The sequence below is a fragment of the Bufo bufo genome, chromosome 5, assembly GCF_905171765.1.
Source record: "Bufo bufo chromosome 5, aBufBuf1.1, whole genome shotgun sequence".
Classification (NCBI taxonomy): Eukaryota; Metazoa; Chordata; class Amphibia; order Anura; family Bufonidae; genus Bufo; species Bufo bufo.
In genome coordinates, this window is record NC_053393.1 from 538462282 (window position 1) to 538476575 (window position 14294).

The 14294-nt window shown below is 43.1% G+C and overlaps 1 protein-coding gene across 1 annotated transcript in view; it reads right to left on the reverse strand.

Moving 5' to 3' along the window:
- The window catches only part of ETV1 (ETS variant transcription factor 1), a 65055-nt gene extending 54796 nt beyond the window's left edge, over positions 1–10259 (reverse strand). The window contains exons 1-4 of the mRNA XM_040431286.1: positions 10029–10259; positions 9422–9553; positions 8126–8213; positions 6914–6961 (exon numbers count right to left, since the gene is read on the reverse strand). Of these exons, the coding sequence (XP_040287220.1) occupies positions 6914–6961; positions 8126–8213; positions 9422–9466 (181 nt within the window). The 5' untranslated portion in view covers positions 9467–9553; positions 10029–10259. The remainder of the gene's footprint in view (positions 1–6913; positions 6962–8125; positions 8214–9421; positions 9554–10028) is intronic.
- Between the last annotated feature and the right edge of the window lie 4035 nt (positions 10260–14294).

The window sequence follows — 14294 nt, forward strand, 5'->3', positions numbered from 1 at the left end:
GTGAATGAGACAGCTGATCCGATGCAATTTCTCAAGACAAGCGAGCAGGACTGGAGTTCTGCCTCCATTCACAAAAACACTCACAGAAGTTCACCATGAACCTCGCGCTCCCACCACCCACTCACCTTAGTGTCACACCCTTCTGCCCGGAGAAAAAATAAATAAAGTCAAACTTCATCTTAGTAAACACCAGCCATCCGGGGACAGGAGAATATGTATTTAAAGGAATATGAAAGAGGTTATAATACTACAGAGTAGCATTATAACAGGAGCAGCTAATTTCAGAAGTGGGGACAAAGTAATCATCATGGGGGTCAGAACAGGAGCAGTCAATATCAGAAGTGGGGACAAAGAAGTCATCATGGGGTCAGAACAGGAGCAGTCGATATCAGAAGTGGGGACAAAGAAGTCATCATGGGGTCAGAACAGGAGCAGTCGATATCAGCAGTGGGGACAAAGCAGTCAACATGGGGGTCAGAACAGGAGCAGTCAATATCAGAAGTCGGGACAAAGCAGTCAACATGGGGGTCAGAACAGGAGCAGTCGATATCAGAAGTCGGGACAAAGCAGTCAACATGGGGGTCAGAACAGGAGCAGTCGATATCAGCAGTGGGGACAAAGCAGTCATCATGGGGGTCAGAACAGGAGCAGTCAATATCAGAAGTCGGGACAAAGCAGTCATCATGGGGGTCAGAACAGGAGCAGTCGATATCAGCAGTGGGGACAAAGCAGTCATCATTGGGGTCAGAACAGGAGCAGTCGATATCAGCAGTGGGGACAAAGCAGTCATCATGGGGGTCAGAACAGGAGCAGTCGATATCAGCAGTGGGGACAAAGCAGTCATCATGGGGGTCAGAACAGGAGCAGTCAATATCAGAAGTGGGGACAAAGCAGTCATCATGGGGGTCAGAACAGGAGCAGTCGATATCAGCAGTGGGGACAAAGCAGTCATCATGGGGGTCAGAACAGGAGCAGTCGATATCAGCAGTGGGGACAAAGCAGTCATCATGGGGGTCAGAACAGGAGCAGTCGATATCAGCAGTGGGGACAAAGCAGTCATCATGGGGGTCAGAACAGGAGCAGTCGATATCAGCAGTGGGGAAAAGCAGTCATCATGGGGGTCAGAACAGGAGCAGTCAATATCAGAAGTGGGGACAAAGCAGTCATCATGGGGGTCAGAACAGGAGCAGTCGATATCAGCAGTGGGGACAAAGCAGTCATCATGGGGGTCAGAACAGGAGCAGTCAATATCAGAAGTGGGGACAAAGCAGTCATCATGGGGGTCAGAACAGGAGCAGTCGATATCAGCAGTGGGGACAAAGCAGTCATCATGGGGGTCAGAACAGGAGCAGTCGATATCAGCAGTGGGGACAAAGCAGTCATCATGGGGGTCAGAACAGGAGCAGTCGATATCAGCAGTGGGGACAAAGCAGTCATCATGGGGGTCAGAACAGGAGCAGTCGATATCAGCAGTGGGGAAAAGCAGTCATCATGGGGGTCAGAACAGGAGCAGTCAATATCAGAAGTGGGGACAAAGCAGTCATCATGGGGGTCAGAACAGGAGCAGTCAATATCAGAAGTGGGGACAAAGCAGTCATCACGGGGGTCAGAACAGGAGCAGCCAGTATAAGTAGGGACTAAGTAGTTGTCATAGGGGTTAGGGAGTTTTCTGCACTATATTTAGTCGTTTGTCTCTACTCTTCATAACAGGAAGCAGTAGCTTCTAGTCGTCTGTCCTAGACGCTCTCCTTAGCCTGAAAGAGCTGACAACAGGGTACAACAGAATGCAATCACCTGCACAGCAATATCTAATGGGTTAGTGCTCAGTCCTAGAAGACTGTTCTAAGGAAGCTTTAAGACTTGGATGAATATTCCTTTAAAACGTCACTGTAGGAAATGTTCTGCTTAAAGGGATCATTTGGTTTGGGTAACCCCTTGATATACTACCAGTCTCCAAACTAGGGTAATGCCAAGGTGGTCATATGCTTGAAAATAATGTTAGGTGAAGACACTGATTTTAGCGGCACCGGCTGACTATCTAATGTGTGTGGGGGCCTCATAACTCTACCTCAATGGTATGTGTCGGGAAAAGAAGGATCAGGCAGTTGGGTTTGACATGTCCGATCCCTGTGTCCTCAGAGGAGATAAGCCACCAACAGTAGTTTATTTTTTTCTCCCCACTTAGAACACATGCACACTAGGCAAGCCAAGCATCAGTGTCTGGAAGAATATCTGTCAGCCAAAAGAGCATGGCCACAAAGTCTTATGTGTATCACCCCAAGAACATCAGATTCTCTTCAGATCTCACCAAATTTACCTGGATCTGGCAATGGACTGTAGATGCGCATGGCCAGCCTTAGTCATGCATTTATTTTTCCCCCAAAACATGTTTCCTATGGGGGAGGGGATCATATTATCATTTATTTCTGGAATGGGGTGGTATAAAGCACAAAGCAGCAAAAGAAAAAACAAAACAGAAATGTTACGTAGATTACATGTTGCTTTGTGGACTTTTTCCAACCTTACCAATGATGATACATTGTGACAAAATATGGGCAATAGACATCCAGCTCATGGGAAAATAAAACTAATTCATGGCTGGTCAATCTTCTGGCTGATAGAACTACGTAGTACAGGACCACCATAAAGTATGGCTCCAGGAACTTGCTGTTGGCCAGTAGACCAAATGATCACTAGGACCATATCCATCGTCACCTGCATGAGCTTCACACTTCAGTTAGAAATGGATACAATGTTACTATTTAATATGTACATAAAATATTCCAAGTAACAAAACATATAGAGCCTAATGATACATGAGTTACGATACACCCCTGATCAGATGAGCCTTGCAATATTATTGGGACGCTCATTCTGTATGATGTACAGATACATCTTTAGCTCTGGGCAGATGTGCATCAGTCAAAAGCAACCTCTTGTCACTGTGGACCTGGTCTGGAGCCTGCAATATTCTCACAGGACAGATTTGTACTGGCTTTTCCTATTCATCTGAATGGAGCTTGTAGAAGCCCATGAGTTTGATGCAGACAGAACCCCATTCAGATATCTAAAGCTGATTTTCAGTGGCAGAAGTTTCCATGAAGGCTGGAAAGACATGTTGTTTCGATACAGTTTTTGATCCAAAGCCAGGAGTGGATCCAGCAGGAAGGAAAAGTTTTAGTCCTTCCCTTTATATTTCCAGTCCATTTAAAACCACTTCTGGCTTTGGCTTAAAATAAAAAACATCAAAAATTGCTACAAAAACTACACATGTGATTTCAGAAGGACTCTCCAATGCCAGTGGAAGAGAGTTGTAGTTTCCCCTCAACTGGACATCCGGTTTCTACAATACCATCACTCTATAAATGGTTGAAATGGCCACATAACTGGTAAATTTTTGGACACCTTATGTTCTGCTCATACTAAAAAACTTCCCAACTTGACCAAACAACCCAAAATAACTTCCTGTAGAGATATGACATTGGGCTAAAGCTAAGCCAAGCATCACGATATATCATAACTATGCAATGCTCCCTCATCATGAGTCAGACTTAAAAAAATAATAATTCAATAGCGGAACCTTTGCCTCCGATAAGATGTTGATATTTTCACAGAGAATCAATAGGTTATGTCAGCACAAGGCAGGTTTGTCGCAGAAAATTCCTGCAAATTAATTGCCCATGTGTGAATGGGGTTGTTTCTGCACGGATTTCTGCAACAATTGCACTGTGTTTGAATTCATCCTTCAACATCTGCTTGGGTGAAATACCCCAAATCATTAAACTTATCCGCATGCATCAACAGTTTGTGAAAATGTTTAGTATGTTTTAAGCCCCAAAAAGTAAGAAAACTACAACCATATGATTGCTACACAATGGTACAAAATGGACAAAACGACAAAAATGCTCAAAATTCCAAAACTTTTTGTAATATTAGCCCTTGGTAGTTCTCATGCCGAACCTTACTAAGGAAAAAAAAAATAATTCTGCTACTGCTTAATTACATTAGAGGGTAACGACGGATACTAAATACAATGGGTAATACTCTGGGGTACAAATTATCTTCTCCAATTTATCGAAGGGAACTTACCAAGAACTTTGCAGCTCTCGGAGTCAATGCTGTTTAATCCATGCTCTACCAGAATATAGTGGTCATAGTACACAGGTGCATGACTACAAGCTATTCAAAAACTTACTGGCCATATATAAAGGACAAGTCGGAGTCGCGTCAACCCTCCTCCCCTACCCACGCTGGTGGTCGAGTGTATAGACAAGAATCGATCTGCCTGTCCTCTACCGGTATACATACACAGATAACCCAATGTCAATATTCCAAAAACATCCACCCATTTTGTGTCTACAAAACTTTCACATTTCTTAAAACCAAAAAATGAAACATAGAAAGCAATTAAGTCAAGTCAACAAATCCTATAGGATAGACCTAGACTGGTTTTACAGGGGTATTTTTGGATTTTTTTTTTCTATTAGACCCTAAGTATCCACATGATCTATGAAACCTATTGGGAAAACAAAAAAAAAACAAAGATAAGACCATTCTAAATGAAAAGAAAAAAAAATGCACAAAGCCTAATGATATTAAAGGTTTAACTCTATGTAGGATATGGGCAGCGCGGTGGCTCAGTGGTTAGCACTGGTGCCTTGCAGCACTGGGGTCCAACATCTGCATGGAGTTTGTATGTTCTCCCAGTGTTTGCGTGGGTTTCCTCCGGGTTCTCCGGTTTGCTTCCACACTCCAAAGATATAATGATAGGGAACTTAGATTGTGAGCCCCATTGGGGACAGTTGGATGCTAATGTCTGTAAAGCGCTGCGGAATATAGTAGCTTGATATAAGTGCAAAAAATAAATAAATAACTAAATAGGACTGTCCAAGAGAAGTCATACCTACAGGAGAATAAGTGAAAGACTGGACGAACTCAACATAAAGCATGTTATAGTCTACAGGATAACATCTTAGATGCCTAAATGACCCAAATAAACCAATTCATGGAGATGTCTACCACTAAGATCTTCAAGAACTATGATAGTTGTGGGTTCTTTCTGACATGCCAACTTTTAGATCCGCGGTGATGCAACTTTGGCAATAAAGATATGACTTTTTATTTAGTGCATGTTACAATCTTGGGTTTTTAAGGCGGAAACAATGTAACTCAAAGAGGCCTACACTTCACATTAAAGGGAACAAGATTTCTTAGGATAACATTACAATTTTTCAACCGAACCAAAAAAAGGTCAAAAACTATATAAAGGTGCCAGCTGTATTATCTAAATCACCTACATCATTCTGCAATTATAGGTCTACTGCTGTATAATATCTAGATACAGAGCAGTGATTATAAGTCAGGAATGCTAATAAATGAGACCATTTATACCGAGAGGTAGTAATGATATAGAAAAAGTTATCGCCTCCAAGACACAAAACTATTTACTTGTATACAAGGGCTATAATAAAACTTGCCCCAACAGGTAAAGTCTACACCTGGTGTTTCAAGCACATTTCTAAATCATCTGCTTGACAACTCATCCCATAGAGAAAAGACTTGTAGTGGAAATTATCCGATGAAGCACAGTGTCGTAAATAATAATAATACTTTACATAGATACATGATTTTTTGGGCTATTGAATGTGTTCTGTTCTAACATACGAGACTGTTCACACTACAGAAAAAAAGTGTTACATTGAAAAAATATATATATAAATTTCTTTAAAAAACCCACCAAGTGTATCATATAGTTAAAACTTAAAGTAACTTGTGAGATCGATATCTACACAATATTAATAATTCTGCCTAGTTCTATTAAAAACTGCTGAAATGTAGTTTTAATTTAAAAAAATAAAATAAAGTTTTAAGGAGCAGTCAACCCAAATCAAAATGTATAACATGGACTTAATACAATACACAAAATATTCTAAAAAAATATCTGTAAAAGCATCAATATACCATCTGCCTACATCTGACAATCATATAAATATCCTGGAGAAATAATGGAGCCCAAAAACAAAAATGCACAAAGCGGCTAAAATCTACAATAAAATCCAAGAAACCCCTGTTGAAGCGACAACAGTTGCTAAAACTTTCCATATTGTGACACGGCCATCCCTAGAAGAGCAGTAGGCAGAATGAATCATGCATAAGAAGAAATTTGGAAAGAAATTAAAATTGTACAAAAATATGAAAAAATTAATTAAAAATGGTAAAATGCAAAATAAAGATAAAATAGAAATAAATGCCAAAAATAAAAAAAAATAAAAAAATAAATATATATATATATGAAATAAAGTGCAACATTTTGGTATTCTCAAAAAATTTCCATTGATACACACCTAGAGTCCTATGCTGCGCGCAAGGCGGAAAGAAGACACTGGCACTCAGTTCTTGAAGCATCCCGTCCTCCTAAACTCAGAGATACCAATTTCTGCCATCAGAAAGCTGCTCTTCCAGAACACCAAGGAGTCATGTGTGCAGCTCAGAAGACAAGAGCGAGCCCTGTTCTGGCTGTATACAGTCTCTGGAGGTGCACTGATATAAACCTGATCAATTGCAATTAAAAACCTGAACAGAGGCTCCGAACTTCCAAGTCTTGCTGCATTAGTTCTTGCCAAAAGCAGATGTGATTGTGAGCTGGAAGCAATTTCTCCTGGTAATTTGTGATGACACTGGGTAGAGCAGCCCCTGAGTCCCCAAAGACAAACTCATCAGTCTCTCTAATGTATGCATGACACATGAGGTGGCTCTTTTAAAGCTCAATTAATTGGGCTGAACATTAAGACAGCAAGTTCAAGACTTTTTTTCTCCCCCCCCCCCCCCATCGCCCAACATCCATCCATCCATGATCTAGAGGGTTAACATGCATTTTGTTTTGTTTTGGGGTTTTTTAGTTTTTTTTTCTTACCTTCTGCAAGCCACGTCTCTTGCAACTGACTCAGATCTTGGAAAAGCTCTGTAGACAAAGTTCAATAGTTGCATTTTAATCCATCATGTATCCCGTAGCGTACACATAGATATTTCTAAGGTTCTCCAGTCTCAATCTGGTTGCTAACCTCCTCTATGGGACAGATATATGGTCTTAGTTGCATTTTAACCCATCATGCGTCCTATAGTGTACATATAGACATTTCTACGGTTCTCCAGCCTGTGTCAAGGGGTCTCAATCTGGTCGCAAACTGCCTCTATGGGATAGTTATAGGGTCTGCATCTCAATATTGCTTCACATTAAACTGGCCATAGCTTGTGTCAAGGTGTCTCAATCTGGTCGCTAACTTCCTCTATGGGATACTGTAGCTATAGGGTCTTAGTTGCCTTTTAATATATCATGCATCCCGTAGTGTACATATAGATATTTCCAAGGTTCTCCAGCCTGTTGTGAGGCGTCTCAATCTGGTTGCCAACTTCCTCTATGGGATAGTTATAGGGGTCTGCATCTCAATATTGCTTTACGTTAAACTGGCAATAGCTTGTGTTACAAACTAGACCATCCTGATGGAACATGTATGACATATATTGAATGGGCCATGACTGGTGACATTAGAAATCATGGACCATATTAGAGAAGGTCTGGACCATGTGTGATGCAAGCACCATTACTAAGCTATGTCATACAATGTGTTTAGGTCAAATGTTATGCAATGATGAATAGTAGAGATGCATCCAGTGTATAGTGAGAAGGTCTGGACCATGTATAGTGAGAAGGTCTGGACCATGTGCAATGCAAGCACTATCACTAAGCCATGTCATACAATGTGTCCAGGTCAGATGTTATGCAATGATGAATAGTAGAGATGCATTCAGTGTATAGTGAGAAGGTCTGGACCTTGTGTGATGCAAGCACCATTACTAAGCCATGTCATACAATGTGTTTAGGTCAAATGTTATGCAATGATAAATTGTAGAGATGCAATCAGTGTATAGTGAGAAGGTCTGGACCATGTATAGTGAGAAAATCTGGACCATGTGCGATGCAAGCACCATCACTAAGCCATGTCATACAATGTGTCCAGGTCAGATGTTATGCAATGATGAATAGTAGAGATGCATTCAGTGTACAGTCCATCAATGACTATATATATATACACACACACACACATTCCACCCTTGCACATCTCACCTTCTGAGTCATGAGCCAGGTCTCTATTTAAAAACTTTCTTTTCCTGCTATTCGTGGTTCTCTCATGGCAGATTGTCCCACTTTGATTCTAAAAAAAGCAAGAATCAGAGTCTGAGACCAAGTCAGCTCAACAGTGAGAAGAAAAAAGAAGAAAAGGAAAGAGATAGCCTCATTATATACACCTGGTATACAGAGAGAAGCCTGCTTGGGGTTAGATTGTAACAGTGTTGCAGTGTCTCTCTATGGACAGGTAGTGAGGCTCCTGCAACATTGTAGCAGGTAATAGAAACACTCTATTGCCATTATACTAGATGAAGTTTCTGCAACATTGTAACACTGAAGCTAAATGTCTTCTGATACTTTATTAACTTCCTATTGGGACTTTTGCAACATGGAAACAGTCACAGAGATTAACCCTTAACTGGGGCTTCTGCAACATGCGGAAACTAATAGTCAACTAACAGATTAACCCTTGCCTGGTCACACGTAGCAAGACTAATAATCCACTTTCTGCTCCAGGGAAACTAACGGGTTAACCCGGATAAACTTGCAATTAACCCCTTAATGCAATACAGTCACGTACATTAACCCTTAGCTACATTAACCCATTAACAACGTGGGAAACTAACAGACACGTAGGTTAACCCTTACATGGTCGAGACCAATCCACTTGGAAAACTTGGAAGAATGTAATACAAGACCTGTCCTCTAGCCGCAGGTCCTCGGTGGTGTAACGTAGGAGTCTAATAGACACAGATTAACCCTTGCCTGGTCACATGTAGTAAGACTAATCCGTGGAAAACCATGTTAACCTGGATAACCTTGTATTAACCCTTTTATGGCAACATAGGAAGCCAATGGTCACACAGATTATCCCTTAGCTGGCGCTTTTACAACATAGGGAACTAGCAGACACACAGGTTAACACAAGAAACCAATAGTCGCATAAATTAACCCTTGCGCTGTCACATTTAGCAAGACAAATCCACAGATTCTAATGTTCACCTGGCTAAAAACTTATTTTTAACCCTTTACTGCAACATACAAAACTAAGCAGAGCATGTAAGTGATACAAGCCCTGCTATAGAAGCTCCCTTAGTAGTAGGAATGGCCACACTTATAAAGCAACCCCCCAGCCCTACCTAGGAACCTCAGGGTCACCTATAGGGTTAGTGATAAAAGAGCCATACAAGGAATGTATAGAGCTATAGAGGAAAGAGGGAGGAAGGAAGGTGCAATAAGTTTCAAAACTTCTCCAGCAACATGGAAGACTCTCGGGGCGTTGAAGCCACTCACATTGGGAACCATGTAAGGCACTTGCTGATCATGAAATCCATCCATCCTTGGGAGACTGTATTTACACCTCTCTCTTTGAGTCACAAACTGTCTGTTGCCTGCATTGATCTTGTGATTTCCTCAGGATCTGAGCTGCAAGGGAAACAAGAAGGCTTTAGAAAAATAAAAAAAAAACCTGAATGAGAGGCTCGCATTTGCATAGCTAATTAACCTTCAACAGTTCCATTCATAAAAATCCCTCCTCAGCACTGAGCTGCATTTGCATGAGAGGCTGTGGCTTCAGCTGGAAAGAGGGGGGAGAAGAAGAAGAAGAAGAAGAAGAAGAGAAATCAACAACAGGGCAAACAGAATAGCATACAACCTGGCCATTGTGGGGTCTGGGTGGTGGTGGTGGTGGTGGGCACTGGGTTCACCTCCCTCCCCCCCTCCTCCTCCAGCTCACTCTTCTCTCCCTCCAAGGGATGCACTGCTTTGCAAACGTGTGCACACAACTAGTAATGGCGATCAAGATGATTTGCAGGGAGAGGAGGCTACAGGGTGATTCCCTTCCCATAGGGTCGAGGATTGCATGCAGGAAAAAGACAAAAGTTGTTGCAAAAAGACCCACCTGATGGCGACTGCTTGCACCAAACTCCTTGCAAATTTAATCAAAACCATTAATTATTTCCCAAGCACTTCCCCCTGTGCAGGCTGCAAGCTCCACTGACAGAGCTGGATTGTGTGGTTTTTCCTCTGGTTCTCCTCCAGGGGCCTCCTATCCAAACTACTGAGAGCTCTCTCTCTCTCTCTCTCTCCCTCCCATTTGCTCTCTGTCTCTTTCACAGGATCAGATTTCTGACTGTCAATCAAGCTTCCCTCTCCCTGCAACCCCCCGGCCCCCCCTGACAAGGAAAAAAAAAAACAATGGCTCCTGCCTGATCTCCTCCCTCCTCCTCCTCCTCCTCCTCCTCCTCAGGGGATCTGTCATTCTGACCTTTCCTCACCCTCACAGTGAAATTCGGAAATGCTTTTGTTTTCACTCCAGTTCTATGAACTTCCTAAAAACAACCTGGTATAAAGACAGACAGGAGGCAATCCTCCGCAGGGGCGCAAGGGGTTAAGCGGCTGCCAGTTGCACTGCCCTGGTGGTGGGTGCATGAGGTTTTCTTTTTTGCAGGTGCCATGTGCATTTACAGTGGAGGTCCTTTAATCCGGCATGCTCGGGGGAAGGGGGGGGTCCGATACTCCGGCACAGTCCAGGAGGTTCGATAATCCGGCACAGTCTAGGAGGTTCGATAATCCGACACAGTCCAGTGCGATAATCCGGCACAGTCCAGGAGGTGCGATAATCCGGCACAGTCCAGGAGGTGCGATAATCCGGCACAGTCCAGGAGGTGCTACAATCCGTCACAGTCCAGGAGGTCCGCTAATCCGGGACAGTCCAGGAGGTGCGATAATCCGGCACAGTCCAGGAGGTGCGATAATCCGGCACAGTCCAGGAGGTGCGATAATTCGGCACAGTCCAGGAGGTGCGATAATCCGGCACAGTCCAGGAGGTTCGATAATCAGGCACAGTCCAGGAGGTGCGATAATTCGGCACAGTCCAGGAGGTGCGATAATCCGGCACAGTCCAGGAGGTTCGATAATCAGGCACAGTCCAGGAGGTGCGATAATTCGGCACAGTCCAGGAGGTGCGATAATCCGGCACAGTCCAGGAGGTGCGATAATCCGGCACAGTCCAGGAGGTCCGATAATCCGGCACAGTCCAGGAGGTCCGATAATCCGGCATTCAGTTCTAGTGCAGAACTGTAATTTATCTTGTATTCAAAGGAGAAGACACCAGAAGAACTAAAATTCCTGAAGAATCCTCCGGCAAAGTTTTCTTAGGCTACATGCACACGAACGCTGTTTGTTTCCGTGTGTCCGATCCGTTTTCTTTTGCGGATAGGCTGCGGACCCATTCATTTCAATGGGTCTCCAAAAAATGCGGACAGCACACCGTGTGCTGTCCGCATCCGTATGTCCGTTCCGTGGCCCCGCCAAAAAAAAATAGAACATGTCCTATTCTTGTCCGTTTTAGGCATTGTTACAATGGATCCGCAAAACAAAAAAAACGGATGGCATCCGTTTTTTTTTATGCTGATTCGCAAATTGCGGACCGCAAAACACATACGGTCGTTTGCATGTAGCCTTACTATATGATGATCTAGAACAGGTATTCTCGACCTGCAGGCCCTCCAGCTGTTGCAAAACTACAACTCCCAGCGTGCCCTTATAGCTGTAGGCTGTTCAGGCATAATGGGAGTTGTAGTTTCGCAACAGCTGGAGAGCCGCAGGTTGAGCGTGCCTGATCTAGAATGTTTAATAATCTATAAACTATGAGCTGATGAAAGGAATTTTACCCTGAAAAAAAAAATAAGTAAATAAATAAATAAATGATAATATATATATAATATTATTTTTTTGGGATCCTAAGGCTCTGCTCACGCATTTCGACTCTCTCCAAATCCCATATCAAAACCGACAACAAGCCACATCCCTAACATGTAAGAGTGGGTTCACACTTCGAATTTTGACCGTGTCCAAATCCGCCACGTATCCCGCTGCAGTTTCTGCCATGGGTTTTCATTTTGAATGGTGCGGTCCCGCTCTTAGTTTAGCTCGGGCCAGCGGGCCCCCGTTGCAGCTTTCTGACGCATCTGCGTAGTAACTGTGCCAAGAGTGGGAAAACAGGACGTGAAAAATCCACGGCTGCATGAACTGCGCCGTGGCTTCCCATGGAAAACAATGGGAGACGATTTTCAGCGCTAAATTCATGGCAAAAATCCATTGTGTAGACAGACCCTAGGGTCACCTGCAAAGGTTGCGGAATATGTGCATTTTTTTCCACGCGGATTACTGTACGGAAAAACTGCGCATATTACCAGCAAAGTGTATGAGATTACACGTATCTGATGTACACTTTGCAGATTTTTTCCATGTGGGAATTGACCTGCCGAACTCGCAGAATGTCAATTATGTTTTTGGTTTTAGCTGCGGATTTCACCCTTTTTTAATGGAAAGCACCCTAGCATCGCGGGTGACGCTAGGGAGGCTCCCCCCCGTCCCCGTCTGCCATTGGTTGCTCCCCCCCAATACCGGATGTTTTCATCTGTGTACAGGAAGTAGCAGCGGTGCGGGGACCGGGAGCAGGGTAAGTATATTACCTGTGAGGGGCTCGGCTCATGAAAGGGGGGCTGTTTGAAAAATTGGCTTCACGCATATACGTTTTTTGTGTCATTTTCGTGCACTTTAGCATTTTTTACAGCCTTTTTAGTACTTTGGGGTGTTTTTGTAAATTTTTTCAGTAAAAGCAGCAGTTCCAGGGGTTAGAGGAATGTCCACGAGAAAGACGAAGAGCAGGTCACACAAGTGTAAAAATATAGCATGCTGACGCTTTTGGGCATTTTTTTTCTGATGTTTCAAAATCTCCTTCTCTATGCACAGAAATTTGCACTGGTGTGTTAGTGTGTTATTTTCTTTTTGAAAACGGCAGAATGATCGCTTGCGGGTTTTTTGTTTTTTTGTCGGTACCTGCATAATTTTCTTGTGGCGTTTATTTCATTATTTATTTATTTTTTGTGGCCTATCGCCAGCTTTGTGATAATTCAGAAAAACTGGCAATGGTGTAAAAAACTCCTGAAAAAATTGCCGGGAACTCCAGCACAACGCTGTATTTTTAAAAGGAAGCCAGAAAGCCCAAAAATAAAAAACGCCAGCTAATGAACAAAAACACCAGAAGCAAAAAAAAATCCATACCGAAAAATGGCAGCAAATATCTACATGTGAAGTGTGAACCCACGCTGCAGGGGCAAAAAGCTCCAGGAAACAAAAAAAAAAAACATGGTCACAGTTATTTAGAAAGAAATGCTGCTAAAAACAAACAAACAAAAAACAAAACACAGCATGCAGTATGGAAAAACATGAGCGATATCAATGGTGTGAATTAAAATGTCAGAAATAAATCATGCATATAGGGAATGTTGTTTCCGCTACCTCGCAAGGGGAATTTCGGCGTTGGATTTTTCGTGCCACCGAATAAAAAAAAAAATCTACCGTGATGATAAGAAGCATTTTGCTTATTTTGGGCAATGCAGAGGACTGGCCCCAATGAATGCCAATTGTAATTATACTCGGGCATATCTTCCGGGCACCCCCAGCACATCGCCGCAGAAACCCAGTGAACAGCCTCAGACTTCTGCCATGGAAACTTCCAATACTTCAGATTTTTTTTATGCTTTTATATGCCACAAAAATACACCAACAGAGGCGAATTGGCCATAGATCTTACAGGGAAATTTCCCGGTGGGCCGATGCCCCAGGAGACCACCTAAGTCCTCCTCTCTGCCGCTGACCGGGTACATAATGAGCACTCAACAGTAATTAACTCTGTGAGAATCAGGTACTCATGTACCCGGCCAGCAACAAAACATGCCCTCCTGAATTTAAGTGCTGTGGCCCGCACCTCACCTCCTAAGCCCCCTGCTCCATAGAGAACTGGAGGAGGAGGACAGAAATTGGCATCCATTGATGGCCACCGCAGAGGGACCGCTTTTAGGGTAACATATTGTGCTGCATTGTGGTACATGGTTCTGATGGACAGTATTATGCACTATAGTATTGCTAACCCTGACCCCTCTCTATCTCCATTGTTTTTTAACTTTTGTCCCAGATTTAGGGCTAGGTGACCCAAACCAACACTAGGAGACACATTACTACAGTCACGGCTACGTGCAAGGAAGGCAGGCAGCAGGGGGCTACACACTTTGCTTCCTGTGACCATTTAATTTTGAAGTTTGAGCACTTTATATTTCCATTGACCTGTCAATTTTCCTATCGTGTATTTATATGGACG